General features: G+C 44.9%; 1 protein-coding gene across 4 annotated transcripts in view; it reads left to right on the top strand.

The window, feature by feature from the left end:
- The first annotated feature begins 16,484 nt into the window (after positions 1-16,484).
- The window catches only part of LOC135400279 (syntaxin-binding protein 5-like), an 80,300-nt gene continuing 74,962 nt past the window's right edge, over positions 16,485-21,822 (top strand). The window contains exon 1 of one of the 4 annotated variants that reach the window (XM_064632069.1): positions 16,485-16,787. In XM_064632069.1, coding sequence (XP_064488139.1) covers positions 16,650-16,787 — 138 coding nt within the window. In that variant the 5' untranslated portion in view covers positions 16,485-16,649. Of the gene's footprint in view, positions 16,788-16,852; positions 16,940-21,822 lie in introns of those variants that run through there. The other 3 variants (XM_064632070.1, XM_064632071.1, XM_064632072.1) reach the window with 3 other exon arrangements.

The raw sequence follows: 21,822 nt of genomic DNA, 5'->3' as shown, positions 1-21,822 counted from the left end.
CGAAAAGAATCGTATTGTCCTTGAATAAGAGACAAGTAAGCGGTGCATTCGTGCATTACATAAATACTCCGACCTTTCTGGACCATATTTGAACAAAAGTAGTGCTGATAGCAGAAGGGTGCAACAAAGGCCACACAAAGTTGCGCGTATATAACAGGTTCAGTTGTATACGGCACACCCACACGTTACTTTAAGAAAAGACTACCATGTACCTTATAATTTTCCTTGTACCTTATATATACGAGGCGGTCGGCTTTGTTGAGACCTGTAATGTAGTTGGGTAAAAAATCACCGGCGCACCTTATATTCATCGGGTACAGCTTGATATAAGGACCATGATATTTATGTATGTAAGTATGCGAGTATATGTACGTACACACTTTAGAGTGACGACGGTGAAATGAATAGGTCGGTGTATATGACGATGCAGGATTCACCAGAGGATCACCATTAAGAAAATCGCTAGAGCAAATTCTTGACCATTTCGTAACTCGTCATTGTGTCTAGTCGAAACTAAAAGAAACGCTATAAACCATAAAGTAAGGTCATAAATAGTCAATCCGACTATTTATGATAACGTTGTGCACATGCACCGTTATGAGGCGCCAAACCTGCCAACAAAGACCTACACTCTTAAAAATGAACTTCACCGCATAGCACGCTCCTAGCCAACCATAATCGCAAATGATATCGTTATCTGCCCTGGTTCGTTAAAAACGGGAGGCGTAAGCCTTTTTTGTGACAATTATGAACCGCATAAGTGTCACAAAAAAGGCGTACGCCTCCCGTTTTTAACAAATCAGGGCAGTAAACGATATCATTTGAGATAGTGGTTGGCTAGGAGCGTGCTATGAGGTGAAGTTCATTTTTAAGAGTGTACTTTATGCGACATACGCTGCGCATCCAGTGCTCCACACTCTTAAAAATGAACTTCACCGCATAGCACGCTCCTAGCCAACCATAATCTCGAATGATATCGTTATCTGCAGTGATTTGTTGAAAACGGGAGGCGTACGCCTTTTCTGTGACACTTATGCTGTTCATAATTGTCACAGAAAAGGCGTACGCCTCCCGTTTTCAACAAATCAGGGGTGTGAGCGATGTCACTCGGGATGATGGTTGGCTAGGAGCGTGCAATGAGGTGAAGTTCATTTTTAAGAGTGCAGTGGAGGTCGCATCGCGGGGGTACGCCTTGTCTCACGTTCCCAATAACCCATTACATTAGAGATATTTTCATCCTTGCGTAGATTCTGATTCTTTAGTTAGCTCGATAATCAGGCTCGACGCACTTGCACAGACCTGGTTTTCACGTCAAAAGAGCCCTCTTATGGCTCTCTCTTTCTCTCTCTCTCTGTTTCCTGGACGTAACGTTCTTCCCCGAGCCCAATCGTAAACCTTTGTTGGGAATACGATGGGCCTCATGCAAAACCCATTCTCTCGCGTCACAGTTGCCACCCTAAATGCGTTAAGTGCGGTATCGTAAAACGTGGCTCATCCTGAGTCATAAATAAATCATGCGGCCACATCACCTCTTTCGCTGTTTCACGTCGAATTCTCCGAATTAAAGGTCTTTTGAAACTATTTCCAAACTTTTGAAGAAATAATGTTCTAAATATGGATTTACGTCTAACACAGAGTTACTCGACAAAAGGAACTCGTTACCAGTTAAGTTACTGTACTAAAGTGTAACTAAGTTACAGGTAATAAAAATGAAATAGAGGTTCCTAAGCTATTTTGGAAAAGTGACGAGTTACTTTCAAGTTACTTGCTACCTAATATACACTCTTTAGTTCTTGACTTTGCTACAATGGGCGGAGCAAGACGTTTTATAATAGTTTTGATATACGAAAACTATATCAATATCTGATATGACGAAAGAAGCCTAGCTTTATGCGCTTCTTTAGGGAGGGATTTGAACATTTTGATCTGGTAATAAGGTTCTTGAACGGAGCGCAAAGCAGGCATTTAAAGTTTAGGTTCCTTGAGTTGTCCACACATTGTCTCCACACATGTCGTAGAACCGCGCCAAGTTTTAATCCTGCTACCACAGTGCCCTCTGTCATTATAAATACTCTGCTCTTCGCTATGACGAACATCACAAGCCTCCTATAACGTGTGCGGCCAAAACGGAATTTATAACGTGTACACCGCGTAACAACACGGGAGTCACACGCGGCGTGCACGCACTCTTAATTTTTTTACACCCTTTAGGGTGTATAAAGGGTGTAATCCAAAAGTGCGATAACTCCCTCCCTTTAGGGTGTAATATAACACCCTTTTCGACTGACTACACCCTCCAAAAAGAGTGTAGCCAGTGGAAAAGGGTGTTATATTACACCCTAAAGGGAGGGAGTTATCGCACTTTTGGATTACACCCTTTATACACCCTAAAGGGTGTAAAAAAATTAAGAGTGCGTGGTTGTCGTCTCACTAGGGAGAGTGGACGCAGCTCGCGATGTTTTTAGACGAGAATCGAACAAAAGGAACTTGGGTCTTTCCCCAATTTACTTGACAAAGCGATGAAAGATGGAGGTCACTGAAAAGGTTAACCAGCTGTATAGGACTCGATCCCACATTTTCTGGATTACGATGGGTTCTGAGTTCGAGTCCTACAGCTGGCTAACCTTTTCAGTGACTTCCATCTTTCATCATTACTTTTTTAGGCACTTGAGGCTTCGTAAGTATTTGTCCTTTCAATGTGTTCCAGCCTCAGAACATGAATTGTCTCATGTTACTTGACAAAGCTAGCTATAAAAGAAGAGAGTTCCACAAGGAGCTACAGGAGCTCAAAGGCAACGAGTTAAGTTAAATGTTACCGAAAAAAAAATGCTTAGTTACAGGAACGAGTTACTTGTCATGAGTTACACCCCAACACTGAGTAAACATGCACATCAAGACGCTCCGAACGTCGCGCGTACGGGCGAGCTCCTTCGTCGCTCTCAACTCTTCGCCTCCTCGCCTGTTTTTGGAGTGACGTTTTATCGTGGAGAAAGGAAGTGCATATTTTTCCCTTTCCTTGACGGCGCAGGCGGTTGTGAACAGGAGCCGGCCGTGCATGGATAAAACATCACTTCCCGTTTGACTGCCATGGTCCCTTAGCACTATAGGCGCCACCGTCGACGGTGGTTTAAAAAAAAAAACTCTTTTTTAAAAACCCAACAGTTAAAAAACTGCTCAAATGAGGAATGTGGGACTGTGCGTGTCGAATCCATGGACGCCAACGTACACCCTTAAAAAAAAGTGTGTACTTTACCTCCTTTTTTGCCACATATATAACACCCTTTTGGAGAGTACAATTACGCTCAAAAGGGTGTCTCCTCATTCCCTCAAGGGAGTAGCATAACACCTTTCTCCCTACTGGAGAGTAATATTACTCCCCGGCAGGGAGAAGGTGTTATGCTACTCCCTTGAGGGAGTGAGGAGACACCATTTTGATTATAATTGTACTCTCCAAGAGGGTGTTATATATGTGGCAAGGAAAGGAGTTAGAGTACATCCTTTTTTTTAAGAGTGTATGAAACGGAGCCATGGGAGCGGTGGATTGCATGTGGTTTCTCAAGCCCCCCAAAGAGAGACTCCGCACCAAAAACGTGTTGAGGTTATACAGTGCGACATCAATCCGTGCCGTATGATATTTCAGTGAATACAATTTCTCATCCCCAAGTGGCACAGATAATTAGACGAGGAATATTTCGCTTTGATTGATTAGGGGGCTCCTCCACGGAAAAGCAGTCCAGCAACACTGGGACTCACCTCACCGGTATTCCTCGTGTACGGCTTTCTGTATAGGTTTTGCCTTTACTGCTGGCGAATATTTTCGAACCAAATCGAGGAAGCAGATGACTGGTCATCCATGTGGCACGAAGAAGTTACAAAGCCCATGTCGGAAAAACAGTCGGTGGCCCACACGTGACTACTGGTGACGTCATGTAGGAGAGGGAACCTTCAAAGTTTCGGTTTCGTTGAGCTTCCCAGCTCTTTTTGCAACTAACGAGTCTCCGACTGCCAATCCAACTCTTTATTTCTCATTTCGGAAGAATATATTCCACTTATTTACACAGCCATTAATTTCGGATTGTCCCGGAGAAGCGGGCTGCCACATCCAAACCATGTACACTCTTATCTCGAGCATCATCTCGAATGATATGATTATCTGCCTTGATTTGTTGAAAACGGGACGCGTACGCCTTTTTGTGACACTTATGCTGTTCATAATTGTCACAAAAAAGGCGTACGCCTCCCGTTTTCAGCAAATCTGGGCAGATAACGATATCATTCGAGATTATGGTTGGCTAGGAGCGTGCTTTGCGGTGAGGTTCATTTCTAAGAGTGTAGGAGCGTGATATGTGGTGAAGCTCTCTCTTTCAACACCTCAATTTTCTTCCCCCCTTTTTTTGCTGTAGTCATGACGATGCCCACTCGTGTGCGGCCAACAACGGCAAGCTATTTCGGCATCACTCTCTCTCTCTCTGTCTTTCTTGTGTACACTCTTAAAAATGAACTTCGCCATATAGCACGCTCCTAGCCAACCACCATCCCGAATGATAACGTTCTCGCCCCTGATTTGTTGAAAACGGGAGGAGGAGCCTATTTTGTGCCATTATGCACGACACAAAATAGGCTCCTCCTCCCGTTTTCAACAAATCAGGGGCGAGAACGTTATCATTCGGGATGGTGGTTGGCTAGGAGCGTGCTATGTGGTGAAGTTCATTTTTAAGAGTGTAGGCAGCTTGAGGCTTCTGTTGTGTTTGTCTACACTCTAAAAACTGGACTTCACCACATAGCACGCTCTGCGCCAACCATTCCCGCGAATGATATGGTTATCGCTTCTGATTCGAAGAGAGAGGGGGGCGTACGCCTTTTTGTGTCAATTATCCTATATCGAAATTGACACAAAAAGGCGTACGCCCCCCTCTCTCTTCGAAACAGAAGCGATAACCCTATCATTCGTGGCAATGGTTGGCGTAGAGCGTGCTATGCGGTGAAGTTCAGTTTTTAGAGCGTACCTGTATGTTCCGGCCTCAGAACAATTACTTTCCGTCTTATCCTATCTTGATCGTTGAACACCACCTGCGAAATCTCCCTAATAACCCATAAGGTTGCGACGACCATTCGATTCCACGCGGTGATATTTAGGCCAAAAAAGGGCCCGAACGCTGGATGTACCGTGATCATTTTTCTGATCACCGTCTCCAATGCAAAATCGATGCGAGGTTGACGACACGCGCCGGTGAGTGCCGTGCATGGAAACGGCCCGATCATTTAGGTATGAAAAGCAGGTCCACTGAGCAGCCGTTCTAGTCCGCTGCTTTTGCGGACCCCGTGCACGCTCTTGAAACTATAGGCGATCAGCCGGAAGTGTCGAGCATCGGCCTATTAGAGTAAATGAATTAAATGGCTCGCAATGCGCAACAACGTTTGCGCTTCAACGAACGCTTCCGCGCGTTCAGGGCGCTCTGCAGAGAAGTGAGGTATATTTTTTCATTCTTTGATTCTTTTTCTTTGGGGCATTTTTAATACAATTATAACGTCGCATTTCTAATTAGCGATATTAATGAAAAGCCGTGTGCTACTGTTAGTCGTCTGTTCTAGTATTTCAACCTTCGGAATTATTGCGAGCTAATGCGACGTATTGTCACGAAATATACAAAATAATTGTCCCAAAGTATGTACGTGTGTTGAAAATGTAAGGCCCTTTTTTTTGTGAGCACAGCAGTACATATACTGGTTGCGCCACGGTTGTTTGGAATCTCCTGTCAGTAGTTCTGCAGCCCATATTTCCTTGGTTGCCCTCGGAAATGTTGCTCCAACATTGTACTAAAAAAAGACCATATGCTGCACGTGTTTGTTACTCAAAATAAATGATCTTGCAACACCTGGAGATTTGAGATGGGATAAAGCACGTGGTGCTGATTTCAGAAAATCGTGTCGCAAGCAGTACTTCATGTTTGCCTCTAAGGCCCTTTTGTGTATCTGTCTGTGTGTATGTGCGTGTTTCTTTTCTCTATTTTTTTGTTTTCTTTTTCCCTTTCGTTTTCTTTCCTTTTGGTTTTCTTTCCTTTTGTCGTTCTCTTTCGTTTTCTTTCCTGTTTTTTCGTTTTCTTTCCTTTTTTTCGTTTTATTTCTTTTTTTCGTTTCCTTTCTTTTTTTCTTTTTTTTTTTGTTTCTTTCCTTTTTTCGTTTTCTTTCTATCTTTTCGTTCCCTTTCCTCTTTTTTGTCGTCCCTTTTTATGAAAGGAATAGCAAGTCGGTCTTTGCCTGACTAACCTTTCCTTGCTTTTTTGTTTCTCTCAATAAACATATCCCCCCCCCCCCCCTGAAACACTTCGAAACTATTTTGTTCCTCTCAAGCCAGCCAGATTGGTACTCACGCGGAAACCAGTCCGTTTTGTTACTCCAATGCTTCGCGGCATGCTGGCCCCATTGTTTGCCTAAGGGGGACTCTTTTTTATCATTTGCAGATTTCTTACTGAAAAATCTGAGAGTAGCATCTGTAGTCGTTTTTGCAATCTAGTTATGGGCATCTTCTTGAAGAGAGTACGTAACTACAAGTTGACTGATTACCTAAAATTCATTAACTTTTCATTAGAGGATTTCTGCAAAAACAAGAGATCAAAATGGGAGACAACTCTCATTGAAAGCCATTCTATCGTTTTTAAGATCCTGAAACGAGCTCGTGCCGTGAAATATCCATCTCCGAATTAGGCTATGCAAATGAGCCGAAACCAGAACTGTCGCCTCAGGTGCGGAAAGGTTAGTCAGACGTACGCCGACTTGCTATTCCTTTAAAAAAGGAGAGAACAAAAACGAACAAAAAAAAACACACACACGTACACACAAAGGGCTGGTCTAGAGGCCGGAGGCATCAAGAAAGCTCAAGAGGGCAATCGTAACCGCTCCCTGGTTGTGCAGGACTGGGCCGAGCAGAGTGACCAGGGTACCCAAGTTGTCGCAAGTGGCGTTGGAGGACGAGTCGTTGAGAGAGATACCGGATGCAGTATAAGAGATGTCGCCCAATGCCGGCTTCCACGTGTAGAGGAGGTGGTGTCCCTCTACATGAGTCCTGACCGGCGATGATGGAATGTCCCAGCGGGCAGATGGACGTGTGGCCTCACGCTAGGACGGTGCAGGTAGAACTGGCTCGCAGGCGCAGTGGCGCGCGCCAGCAGAGGCAGGTCGTTGTCATCGTCGTCCACGGGCCGCCACATCACTCCCCCCCTCAGACGCGGAGCGGTGCGCAACAAGTTGTGCAATTGGGGGAATTCGTCTGGCACATTTTATACAGGAGTGGGGGTGTGAGGCTTACCTGGATCATAAAGCGGTTGATCTGGCCAGCAGGTCAGCACCTATGGGTTGTTTTCAAGTTGATGAGTGGCGCTTCGCGTGCTTGGACTTGGAACTTCCGGTCCGAAATTGCGCTCAATTGGAACAAAGCAAAACTTATAAGATCTGGATTAAACGACAACCAAGATGAGTTCGCCTGGGAACGCCTGCCCCCAAAGAAGTAACGTACTTTAAAAAATACTTTCACACGTACTTTTCATACGAGAAAGATAAGATTTCGTGACACGTCGTGCATCTTTCGGTTTCGTTTGGCGTGGGCTTTAAAATCGCGATCTTCTGGTGTGCGAAATGTTCAGTTACACTTTGACTATTCAAATAACAAAGATAACGAGCAACATTTTAAACATGGCATACCAAAATCTACAGGCAGTATTTCACGCCTGCAACCTTCGGCACTCTGACGATAGTACGCATATAGTCGTTTCCTTCTAGCTTTTTACGAAGCTGTGACTTCAGTGATAATCTTTTCAAATTTTGACTTGATAAAGTTATCACAGCCACACACAATTCAACATGATCAGTACACAGCACGACATTTGATGACAAATGCCTACACCCCGCGTTCCCCCCCCCCCCCCCCACACACACACCCCAGCTCAATTTTCCTTTGCGCAGATAACATTTTTCCAAAGGCCAGATCCAATTGTACGCGATACATAGTGCAGTTAAGTCCTGAACATCCGCTTATTTTTACGTTGAACACACGCTTACTCTATACGACTCAAGCAGAACTTCGGACCGGAAGCATAAATCCACGTGACATTCAACTTCTCTTACGTCATTTTGACACAAAGTTGCAAGCCACCCATTCCAATAATCTCCACCAGCGGCATGGCCGAGTGGGCTAAGGCGTCCGCTCTTTGTGGTAACTAAGGTCGTGCTGAAGACTGGGAGGTGGTGTGTTCGAATCCTACCTCCGGCTGTGCTGTTTGAGGTTTTCCCTGGGCTTTCCGAAGGCTGTCCAGACGAATGTCGGCACAGTTCCCCCTGAAGTCGGCCCAGGACGCATACTAATCCCCCTGTCCCCCACTCCTTCCTGCTGCTGTCCTCTCTCCGTCTGTCCACATCTGTACACTCTGACGTGGAATAAGCGCTGCGCTCCTTGCGCTCGCGATCGGCTCGGTTTCGGTTCCGGCTCATTTGCATAGCGAAATTCGACGATAGCGATAGGCATTCAACGCACGTGCGCATTACAGAATGAATGTATATAGAAATGAACTGGCTTCAAGCGAGTATTTTCTCCCATTCTGCTATCTTGTTTTTGGCCAAAATCCCCTAATTAAATAGCTAATTATTGAATTTTAGGTAATTAGTCATCGTGTAGTTACATACTCTCTTCAAGAGGATGTCCATCTGGCCGCATAACCCAAATCCCAACAACATCTATACTGCACTCATAGATATATTACAACAAAGAATATATACAGGGTGTCCCAGAAAACGTGTCATTGAATTATAATAAAAAAACTACGCAACCTAGAATCATGCGGTCAACAGCATTTGTTCTTATTAGGTTTTTGCCACCTCCTAATGTGAATGTCATGTACTCGAAGTTTAATTATGTAAATATTTGCGAACTGAACTCGGAAATTTGCCAAGTAAAGGTCACTTTTTTACCCCACCAATATGAAGAGCGTGCCGAATTCACTCAAATTCATGATAATTCACAGTGATATTCACGAGCTATCCCATCGAAAAAAATAGCCGAATATCATGCTTTTCGGAGCACCGGACCATAGCGCGAGATGACTTTTTGAGCGCAATCGCTCGCAGTGCGACGAAAGGAGGTTCCGAAGCCAGCCCACAGAGTGATAGTAGAAAAAGTAACAGTTCCTAAAATTGGGAGAGGGAAAGCATTATCCCAGCGAAAGTCGGACGTGATAAGCCGTGCTTGTTTTATCTCTTTCTGCGGTGTGGGGGAGGGCTGGGTTTCCAACCTCCTTTCGTCGGACTGACAAAGATTGCGCTGAAAAATTCATCGTGCGCTATTCTGTGCGACCTCCGTAGAGTATGATGTTCGGCTATTTTTTCCGATGGGATACCTCCTGAATATCCCTGTCAATTATCATTAATTTGACTAAATTAGACACGCTCTTCACATTGGTAGGGTAAAAAAGTGACCTTTACTAGGCAAATTTCCGACTTAAGCTCGCAAAAATTAACATAATTAAACTCACGTTACACGACATTCACATGAGGGGGTGGCAAAAAGCCAGTAAGAACAAATGTCATTTACCGCATGACTCTAGGTGGTGTAGTTTTTTTATTATAATTCAATGACACGTTTTCTGGGACACCCTGTAGAGGATAAAAGAAACGCCCTGTATACGTCCGTGTGTGCATGAGAGAGAGAGAGAGAGGGAGAGAGAGAGAGAACTGGGAGTGACGTCCATGGCCCTGAATACTGTTTCTTTTTTGTTTTCTTTTTGTTGGCATGTCATTGACCTTGTGGTCATCATCTTACTTTCAGACTCCCATTGATGATACGGTGCTTGTTGGAGTGGCCTTCCTATCACCGATATAGGACAATGTAGGGCTTCGTTCTTCTCGTTGAGTTTCATCATCATATTTTCACCCAATTACTTCCGAAAGCAATCAGGTATCGCCTGTCGCGGTAAAACAGCCTGATCATCATAATAAAAATAAGTGTCGTTCTCCGTCGGAGGCACCGCTGCCGAAGGGAGGTTCTTACTTCTCGGATCGCTGGGGAAGAATTTGTTGGGACCACAGAGCAGGAATAGGAGTGGGGAGAATCAACGGTCGACGCTGGTGCTGGCCAGTGTGTAAAGGCAGCTGAGCTGATGTCCAGATGAGGCGGCATTCGTAGGACATGTCCGCACCCGTGTATTCACAACAATCGTATTTACCAGAATACACCAGAGGAAGATGCGAAAAACGTCACAGCTTTTTGCTGTCACGTGACGCGAGCGCTTAACTTCTTGACGCGCGTCTTGACGTGCACCGTTAACCGTGGGGAATATCCTAGACACACGCAGAATATATTCTCTAGCAGACGACAGGAAAAGACGCTCGCGGTGTCATCTGCTAAGTGTCGTCTGCTAAGTGCGCAGTACACCATCCCAGATATTCCGGCACCTTGTGAACGCTCAACATAACACGGGGTGGAACTTCGGCTTCGTGAGCAAATTTTTTTTTCTTCTTCTTCTTTCACTAGAATCTTCCGTGAGGATGTTACTCGTGTGAATACACGGTACGTGTGTTGTCGGACGTACACCAATGCAGCAATATCACGTGTGCTCCCCAAGATAGCCGAGAAGAGACATCCTGGTTGGTCGCTTCTCCTGCGTACATCGCGGTAGTGCAGAGAAAGCACGCTTTACAGGAGACCACCACGGAGATCACTCTGCATTCTGCATGAAAAGGAGGGGGAGGGAAACTCGGTGAATTACGCTATACGAGTGGATCAGGGGGCTGCGCGTCTCTCAACCTTCCCCATAAAGGCCGCGCTCTCATTGGTTAGACTTTAGGCGAAAACAAGTTTGAGGTGGACCACTTGACGTTGCCCACCTCTATGAGGCCCACAACGGCGAGCCCTTTCACCATCACCACCACCACCGCGGTTGACCACTCCACTTCTGTTAACTTGCACTCATGCAGAGAGTCGTAACGCATGCGCATGAACACATTACATTATCACATTATAGCGTGAACATCCAATGCCTCGTATTTCAAGGTTGTACCTTTCTTTATACCAAGAAGAGCCAGGGGTGACCGTTTGATCACATCCCCTTCCGTGATATCTTAATTCTCAGGGTAGCCGGAGGGCCTCGAGTCTCAGTGTACGCACCTTTTGTCCACTCCCCATCTTGTTTTTTTTTTTTTAATCCCACGTCAGTGCCACGAAGCAATTGTGGCTATGGAGAGAAGACACCAGGGAGGAGTGGGAAACAGGGCGTTTAGTGTGTGCCCTGGGACGACTTCGATGGAGCCTGTGCCGACATTCATCTCGGAAACCTGCCAGGAAACCGAGGGTAAACCTCAAACCACACCTCCTCTTCCGTCTCCCTTCCCTCAAGAAGACCTCCATCTTCCCCCGGGGATCCAGGGCACCAGTGCCGTGTATGGGCAAAGGGGGTCTGGCCATTAGGAGGAGCCTAAAAAAGAGGCTCGACCCGTCAATCAAACTTAGGCGCATTTCATTGGTTACCGTCTTCCACGGGAGCTGCCATGACACCAAATTTTCTCCAAGATGGAGGATGGTGCTTGGAATGGCAAAGCGGAGATTTCGTGACAAAACATTTTCACGGACTACTTTAATTTCATACTGTGCGTATATATCCTTATGTACGCATCTGCAAAATCAGCTTCAACTTTCGCTCCGCCATCATCATATACGCGAAAATGGGATGTTTCGTCGCTAACGTTAGGCCTAGTTAAGACCGCGATACCAAGAAAATAGCAAGAAGGACGACCCTTATACGTAGGATTTTGCATTATATAATTGCATTTTATTTGTACATACATCTTTGCTCATTTTTGGTTCGATCTACTTACATTAGGTGATTTAAAACTTCATAGCGGCAGTCGTCTGCTACGAAGAAGCGGTTGTACCGCTCTCCTGGCCAATCACTTCTGCCAGCAACCAGTTCTGCAATTCTGAACCTTCCCAAACATGCCTCTCTCCATGCAGATGGCGTTGATAAAAGTGGGCGCAAAATCCGTCGTTCTGGTCTCTCACCGGTGGTATCCGTTTCAATCCGAATCAATCGAGTTTCTCCAAAATGGTGGCACCCAGTACATAAGGGTGAGGTGTAGGTGCTGGATGGATGTAATAATAGACAACTGTATTTCGACCTGTGATTGGCTAGATACGTTAAAAAGTGGGTGGAGCCTCAGCTATAGGCAGGTCCCATTAATGGCCAGACTCCCTTTGGCGTACACGGCACTGCAGGGCACGCAGTGGCAACGCCACCTAGGTACGCAAGGTTTCCTTAAAGGAGCAATGAGGTGACATTTAACGTCGCTCGAAATCCTGCCTCATCTGCCAAACTGTCCACCAGGAGTCACCATGCAAAATATTTTCGCTCTGCGGTGCGTTATAGCTGTGCAATCGAACTTACAAAAAACAGTGGGAGAAAGCAGCCGCAGACGGCCGACACGATTCTCGCGTGACGTATTGGAGGCTCTGTGCCTTGTTTCTTTGTTTTTCCTTCGCAGCACACGCGCCGCTTATACATGCTTAACAAACTGGAAATGATTCAGAATAGAGCAGCAAGGTTCGCAGTACGGGACTATTCCATGAAAACTAGCGTCGGTGAAGTAAAAAGTAGACTACACCTCTATTACTACGTATAGAAAAGCAGATGGGGTTTGTTTTTCTTTAAATTATTTCACCAGGCTGATCTCGGTCCTCGGTACTGCCTGTTTGTAGATACGAATAGATCGTCCTATCGAACTCGACATACTATCGCCTCTTGCGTCCTGGTAAAAGATTAAAAGAAAACAGAAAATGCAACCCAAGATAAGGGCAGTACCGATAGAGTAACCGGTACATTTGTGTTTTTGTTTTGTTTCCGCAAGTTAAAGCTCACCTTCGAAGCATGAGGCGGCATTGTGCTCTTTCACCCTCTCAGATTGGGGGTGAAGGAAAGACGCGTCTCCGAAGATGCGCAATGAACAACATAAAGAGAAAAAAAAGGTGTTCCTTCACGAATTTTTGGCAGACGACCTATCGAACGAATTTTTGTTCTGAAAACGGCTCCAGTGTCGGGTGACAGAAGGAACTAGATGTTCTCATTGGGACAACTTCGTAGCTTTTATAATTAAAAAGTTAATTAAGACATTGCCTTAGGAGTTTGCTAATGCCCTCTAAGGAGTGCCCTTCAGCATATGCTATATTGCAATTAATTTCATCTCGGAAAAAGTGATATATATATTTAAAAAAATATATGTTCGTATTTAGCTGGGACACGCTGTATATTAGACGAAACTAATATGGATACATTTCGTGGAAAGTGTGAAATACATGTCGCACGATACAGTTGGCTCTTGGTCTACTTTAATGAATTTACGTATATAGTTCATTTTAAATTCATATGTATAAGTGCACAATATACAGGGTGTTTCAAAAAACGTGTCATTCGGACTTTATAAAAAGACGGGGCGACGGAAAAATACGGGGTAAAGGGCACTTGTGTGGCAACTGAATTTGCCATCTTGCAAAGATATTTTAATTTGATTTTAATTAAAATAAATTGAATTTCTTTAATTGAACTCCAAAATTTCCCAAGTCAACCTAACGTTTTTTTTACAGAATTTGAGAGCCCGTAGCGAACTTAGTCAGATCCACCAAGAAATCGCTCGATATTGCAAATGGAACTGCCGAAAAAAAGTCCCGAAGTTGAGGCTTCAGAGTTTCGGGTATTCAACAGCGCACCAAATCAGTAGCAAAGATGCGCAAAGGGCAGGACATGTTCCTGCCCCCATGGAGCTAGAACAGTTTATCGCCGGACTGGCGTGCAGCACAAGACACACCGATAACAAGGCGGGTGACATTCCACCATACGTTGATAAGCGGCAAACAAAAATGATTCCGCCTCTTTTTTCCCGCCCTGCGTTTTTTTCGACCTTCTATCTTTCATGTGGGCAGGAGCAAGTCCTCCTCTCCACGAATCTTTGCGTCTGATTTCGTGCGCCGTTGAATACCCGAAACTCTGAAGCCTCAACTTCGGGACTTTTTTGGGGCAGTTCCCTTTGCAATATCGAGCGGATTTCTTGGTGGATATGACTAAGTTCGCTACGGGCTCTCTAATTCTGTAAAAAAAAAAAAAAAAAAGGCTAGGTTCACTTGGGAAATTTTGGAGTTCAATTAAAGAAATTCAATTTATTTGAATTAAAATCAGATGAAAATATTTTTGTAAGATGGCAAATTCAGTTGCCACACAAGTGCCGTTTACGCCGTATTTTTCCGTCGCCCAGTTTTTTTATAAAGTCCGAATGACACGTTTTTTGAAACACCCTGTATGTGTATAATGTAATACCCCGCAAGGGGTGCTTAAGGTAATAAAAATGAAATGAAACTCCGCATATATAGCTGTCGCTGTAAAAGACGTTCTTCTGCAAAATGGTGCTTGCAGTGACGAAAGCTTCGTTGCTTAAATTGAATTTTATTTGAATTGATAAATAGATATCACTGTCATCTGTTGAAGCTATAGGCGACGAAAATTGTGGAACGATTGCGCACGTATTTTAGATTTGGCGCCTTTTAGTGGCTTTTTAAACATAATTTGGCAAGTTCACGTCGAGAAACAGTGGCAAAACTGTGTGGTGGGCTTTATACGTCACGGGGTCACGTGAGCATCCATTCACTTACGATTATGAGCTCCTTAAAGCAGGGACGGGTTTATTTACCCTCACTTCTACACCTTCTGCATGACAGATATTTTTCCCGAGTCCTTTCAAGGCGTACAGTATGGTTCCTACGAAAACGGCATCGTGAATACTAAAACCCATCCAGCTGGAACATCACGCAGGCTTCTCTGCGAGTGGAGCCGCAGGGAGGTCACGTGTTTACGAGAACCAATAAGAACGGCCGAAGCTCTGGTCCCTCTGATGTCAGCGCTCGAGGGAGCGTCCTCAAGGGTTTCAATATCGACACACAGAAAAATAATTTTCTCCTTGTGCAGCACAACGCGTCGATGATGTAATGTAACGTAACGCATATATTCGATTGCCACAACTCGTTTAAGCAGGAATGTTCCCTGGAAATTTCATTTCCACGGGGTGTCAGCTGCTCTACCTCTAGATTCCGTGTTAGCACCGCGAAGCGGCTGTGGCTATGAGCTGCGTACAGATGTGGACAGCTGGAAGGAGTGGGGTAGGTGGGGAATAGTATGCGTCCTGGGCCGACTTCAAGGGGAACTGTGTCGACATTCATCTGGAAAGTCTTCGGAAAATCCAGGGAAAAACTCAGAGAGCACAGCCGGTGTTGTATCCCAGCTTTTCGGTATTGATATTCATGTGTGAACACAGTATACTGTGTGCCAGTGGTTTATCCAGAATCCCGAGCACGGGAGCATGTTGCAAAAAAAAAAAAAAAAAGAATGTTGAGGAGGGGTCATTATTTAAAAAGTCCTAACTTGACGTATCATTGCTAACATATGCCGAAAGCTGATATAGCGAGCCCCCCCCCCGGGAAGGGGCTGCACAGGTAAGAAAGTTGGGGGGGGATTTCGGGGGGGGGGGGGTCTGGATAAATCAGTGCTTGCGCCGATAGGTGGAGCACAGGAGGCAGTTTCTGTATATATATATCTGAAATTTCCGGCAGGAAATATCAGCCTTTTCTTGCAAATGCCGATAACGAGCAATCCTATTCATCCCGCACAGCAACAGCGGGTGCAAACGGCGCTTATTCTTGTGGAAATTACACATGCGAAGCACGTATACTTTATTTGATGAACATGAAAACAGGCAAACGGGTCACTGACTGCCAGCTAAGTTAACGAGAACCATAAACTGCAGTGGCAAACCCAGGTTGAATCAGTGAGTGACCGGGTACACCCCTGGTAAACACGATAGAGGTACTGGATAGCGAGGAATAGGAATTTGTCGGGTTCGAGAGAAATGCACTGAACGACACTCGTCGTCAGGGTACTTTCGAAGGATACCCTTTGCCTACAATCAGAAATTCCGAAATTGGACACAGTATGATGAGAGTTCTAAAACAGCTGCAGATCGCAAAATCACACTGATCGCGGAAACACAAGCCCATGCACTCACTTCCCAGATTGATACCGACTTTTTAAATACAATATTAAACGGCTGCTCTGGGTAGCGCATAATTAGAACACACGTCACGCCAGGAAACACGTATACACCATTACAATTGATGAGCAACGAAGAGGATCAAGTAAAACATTGAAAAACTATGTGCACTTCCCGTGGTCTCCACTGCAGCTCAATCCGTTTTCGAACACGCGGTTGACCTCCACATAACCACCTCAACACAAGATTACGGAATGGCAACACAGAACGAAACGCGAACGCACACATTGCACTTGACGAGAGCCGACGACAACGACACCATGTCACGTGATAAAAATCCGGGCACTTCGAGCTGGCCGACGATTGGTGGAAGCAGTTCTAGCAGCTGCCGGAACGAGCTCCCTCTGCCAGCGCTGCCGGGGGCCGATGTTATTTTTTTTTTTTTTTTTAGTAGCTGACGATACAGTGGGAGTTGTGATTGTGCACACATAGTACTTTTTTTGGAAACATTGCTAAAGCATGCGTTAAATACAGTGTACCGATGTCTCCAATAGGATAACAAAAGCGGCTTGTCGTCGGGGATGCCTCGATCGGATACGAAGAAGTCGGGATTTTTTAAGGGTGTGCTAGATGGACTACGGTCGTCGGTATCCCAGCCCGTCAAAGCAGAAGCCGACGTCGAGGAAGGTCTACGGCCGGACCACTTTCAGGTTGCCAAGGTAGGAAACCTGCTGCAGCTGGGAAGCAGCAATGTGTTGTGCAGTCACTTGCTTTTAGCAGTGGTTGAGTGCTGCATCTGCAAGCAAAAGGGGGTGTGATTTGTGTTACCTCAGCAGTCGCCATGTATGCTGCCTAACTTGGGCATTTTTGCGTACGTATGGAATCATGTTCAAAGTGAAATAATACCTCGAGCAACACAAGTGTGCGTTTACACAAGAGGCTCGTGTGGATTTTAAGCAATGTGTTCGCGCGGAGTTGTCCTAGGTTTCGTGGCGCGACATTGGCGAGCATATGACGGGCTCCGTTTACTCGTTCAGTGTGCCCGTCTTTAGTCACGTTTTACTCAGCTGGTGGGTTCACGGTTGTACTATGTAACCACGAGTTCATGCTATTCTGTTCGTCTCGGTGGTGGCACCGCCTATTATTCCGGCATGTAGCGTAGCGATCGATAAGGTAACAAAAATTAGACGCGCGTTGAAACGAAATCAAGGTGGTTATGACATATGCGTGTCGGTGTTTATAACTGACGCAGCAGGGCCTGAACTTAGTCGGCAGAGCGCACATGTCGTAAGAATGGAAGTAACACGTCTGCTGCAGTATCGTTCGACGTTGTAACAGCTTTCTGATAGCGCATCTTTCGGATCCACTAGACCTTATTCTGAACGTTACGGCTCGCGTTTATTTTATTTTATTTATTTTCACGTCGTACATACGCTTTGCGAATCGTATTTTACGAACACACGTCTATTACGCAAACGTGAAAGTGCGTTGTTCCCAGCCTGAACGCTATTATCGTTTCCAAAGCGGTTCGCACGATGCAGATAACGCGAACGTTTTATTTGGCCGGTATCGTTTCCGTGTGTTCCGGTTGTGAAACGCGCTGTCGCTGGCTGCTGTTGACGTGTTGCATTTGGAATGCGCCTGTTAAAGCTGCGTACGTACTGCAGAAATATTGCACTGTTACCGGCTTGGTTAGTGGCGGTCCCCCCCCCCCCTTTTTTTCGCTCTTTTTGTTTTCTTATTCCCCTTCACTCGTCCTTCGAGTAAAAAATCAAATATGAACCGGTGTCACAACACCAAACATATATATAAGCATAACAATAATAAAGAACGTCGTATATTTAATCTCAGTTCCAGTTCTCTCATTGTGCCGAAGAACAACGTGTAGAACTTGCTCAAGCGACTTCAGTTTGAAATTACTTCTGTGATGGTACAGCAAAGTTTGGTGGCTCGGGCTATGAACTGCAGCCAGGTAGAGAACATGAAAGATATCCAAATAATTTACAGGGGGGCCAGTGTTACTTCATTGCTGATTTTCATACGTCTTTACGTGCAACAAAAACGACCAGAACAAAAGACGTGCAAAAAATATGTTTTGGATTTCACTCCTATATGCTCCGTGGTACTTTTTCTTAGAAGCAGAACTTATCAGGGCACCCTCGTACAAAACGTTGAACGTGAATGTGCAGAGTTATTGGTATAGTCCCTGTGCTGCTCGCAGGAGTAATTCCCATGTTTCAGACTCGGGTGAGACCTCGTGAATAATAAACATCTACGTAACAGTACAGCAGAAATGTTTTCTACGAATGAAAGGAGCGTCACCTGCACCTGTTGCACCACATTGTAGACAACTGCGAGACTGGAAGTAATCGCGCAGGGTGGTTATAATTAAACATGCACTATGTAACAGACTGTTCACGGACGAATATTCATTGTGTACATAACAGGCTTGGTGCGCCTCGTGTGTAGACTACGACCTACTAGATTACACCAGCCATGTCATAGTATACGTAGGGCCTGACTTTTTCGGGTTTTATTTTTGGCCAAATTCGGGGGGTAAATATCGGGTGATATTTTTTATTTGAAAATTCGGGTGTATTCGGGTTAAATCACGTTACGGCATATTCTGTCGTCAGGAATTCGGGTGTATTCGGGTGATTTTTTTTGTTTAATAAAAATCTGTCTTAACATGGAACTAATGTTTAGCAATGTTATCAAACTTTATTTTAATGCACGCTTATGAGTGTGCCACGCGACCCGGATGTTTTCGTGTAGATTCGGGTTAAACCCGAATTTTACAGATTTCGTTCGGAGGGTAAATATCGGGCGGATACGGGTTTAACCCTAAAAAGTCGGGCCCTAAGTATACGAGACTCCAATAGCGGTTCTCGTCTGCATGACCCGCAGTTGAAATTTGAATTTTAAATGGTAGAAGCAGGTACACTGTCGTAGCAGACGACAGCGACGGTACAACTGCCAACAAAGTACGCAGAATGATGATGATGATTACAAGTTATAACTAACTGACCCCTGTGGGACATGCACTGCTCTTGGAAAATCCTAATGTAAGCTTGAGTACAAGGTATAGCAATTGAAGAAGCACTAAATGAGTCAATGACTAGCACTGCCACTAGCTTCGAAATTGCTGCGCTGGGGTGGGATGCAAGCGACATGGTTACTGTAGGTAGTGATCGTGGTGTAGACACCACACTCCATAGCCATGCAACTGTTTTTTTTAAATTTTTTTTTTATTGAACTGACAACATCGTAATGTACACGGTAAGGCACTGTAAACCAGTCGGATCATAGCTACAAGCTAGTGCGATCCGATGATATTTTTCAACATTTACTTGTTCAAAACGCGGCAGTTACATTAAGAAAGAGAATGGATGAGGAAACATAATTTATACAAGCGCTAAGATTACACAATAACAGCAATATAAGTATCGAAATATAAAAATTCCAAGGCTTATCATCAGTTTTTTTTTTCGTTTTTTTTTCACTTTCAAATGGAAAAACGTTACTGAGGGGAGTTGCCCCGGTGATTTAAAAATTGTGAAGAAATGAAAATGCAGCTAAAAGATGTCAGGATGGTTGGGAGCTTCAAAGGAATGTGATGCTACAGCTCTTAGCTCTTTCCTGTGTACGAAGAAGACTTCCAAAAATGTTTTGGACAATAGAAGTGTGCTGGGCTAGGTGTGGTTTCTGAAGGGAAATGCCGCAATTGAGCCTCTGTATGCAATAAGGGGATAAGTCGGAAAATCCCAAACCGAGAAAACTGCGAGTGAATATTTGGTCAAGTAATTGCAGATAAGTTTCCTCGAATAACACAAATGCAAAATGTGTAACACATATGCATGTGTCTACTCTACATGCATGTCCCATTCGCATCATTTCTGTGTGTGTGATTTAGCAGAAATTGAACAATATCCAGGAGCATGACATATCCCCTTTTTCTGTATAACAACGCACGCGCAGGGTTTTCGTGCAGGAAAAAAACAGTTTTCACCGGTCAGACTTTCATGGTGACGTCAGGATGGCCGAAGTTACCTTTGTGCAGTAGAGTAGCTTAGATTTTGATTATCGTGTTGCTGAATGAGCACAATCTTGAAAATAACGTTCTGCATGGCCAGCAAAATATGACTTATTAGCACAGTGTGCACGTTTTGGTAGTATACTGCTGGGCAAGAGTTTGCGGAGTATGTTCCGGCGCATTCCTTCCTCAGGGCGACACGCTACGAATGGTGAATGGTACCATACGGACTTGCAAACAGGAGGCTGGGTAAGGGGCGTACGCCATTTTTGTGGCATCGTGCAGTTCATCAGTGATGGCCAGTAGTTAACTACATGTAGTTAAACTACCAGATTGTAGTTAAAAAGTAGTTATCAACTACTTGCAGAAATGTAGTGGCAACTACTAGTTAAACTACTATTTTAAGTAGTTAACTACAGTAGTTAGGTTACTGAAGGCGCCAACTACTTCCGATTTTGCCGCAAGCTTTACGGCACGATTGTGCTTCCGACTTTTACCTCGAGCTACTTGTTTGATGAGAACGGAGGTGCAGAGCAATTGTGTCGTGCACGTGTACTAAATCTTCACTTTTAATGCTTGTCCAGTGAAGCCTCATTTGCTGTGAAGTAATTCTGCAACTTAGTTTGTCGCGTAGGCACAGAAAGAATCCCGCCGCAAGCTTTGTATTTGACTGCCGTAGCAGTGGCTTGAGCCAATGTTTATCATTCCGTGTGATTCATATTTAGGTGTCCAAGAACACTACAAGGGATTGGTGTTGATGGACAACGTTAAGTAGTTATAGATGTAGTTAAACCACATTGCAGTAGTTAAAGAAGTAGTTTTAACTACTCACCTGCAAAGTAGTTGAACTACTAGTTAAACTACTCCATCGTGAAGTAGTTAGTAGTTATGGTTAAACTACTGTAGAAGTAGTTAGTGGCCATCACTGCAGATCATAATTGCCACAAAAGTGGCATACACCCCTTACCTAGGCACACGTCTAAGTCTGTATGGTCCCATTCGCTGCTGGTCTGTCACTCTGAGGAAGGAATGCACCTGAGCATGTTCCGTAAACTTTTATCCAGGACTGCACGTTATACCTGTTTACTTAGGTTACGGATCAGGACATGTGCAATGGAAGGTTTAGGTCTGGGGCGACTCCTAGCATTCTGTGCTTGTGGAAATGTACCGTAATTTCACACGTATAAGCCGCACCGCAGATAAGCCGCAGGACGCGTTTTTAGGGACGTTATGAAAATTTTCTGGCAGATAAGCCGCACCCGCAGATAAGCCGCGGGCAATACGAGACGACTGATTTGTGCGACAAAGGAGACCATAGAGAAGGCCATAAACCCTGTGGTCCATACTCCGGGATCGGCACAGTGTACAACAGAGGAGGTCAGTTCTGGAGTTCTACCAAGATCGGATTGTGCCCTTGTCGGGTGTTTTTCGTGGACTGATAGGTCAGTGATCTTCCAGAAGACGTGAATCACTGTCACCACTTTCCTTAAAGCTGCTTGGGGGAATGCACCAGGAAGATCAATCTACTCGAATGTGAACCCGTCCCTGTCACGCACTGTTCGTGCATCGGCAGGGCAGTGCTGTTCCAGAGACACTGTCGGCCCTTTCGTTAAAATCGGCGTATGGGGAAAATACCAAGAAAGAATAGTCATCAGATAAGCCGCACCGGTGGATAAGCCGCAGGGCGCCCGTGAGAAAAAAAAATCGCGCATAAGCCGCGG

This window comes from Ornithodoros turicata, chromosome 7, assembly GCF_037126465.1.
Source record: "Ornithodoros turicata isolate Travis chromosome 7, ASM3712646v1, whole genome shotgun sequence".
NCBI lineage: Eukaryota > Metazoa > Arthropoda > Arachnida > Ixodida > Argasidae > Ornithodoros > Ornithodoros turicata.
This window is presented reverse-complemented; position numbering and strand designations above follow the sequence as displayed.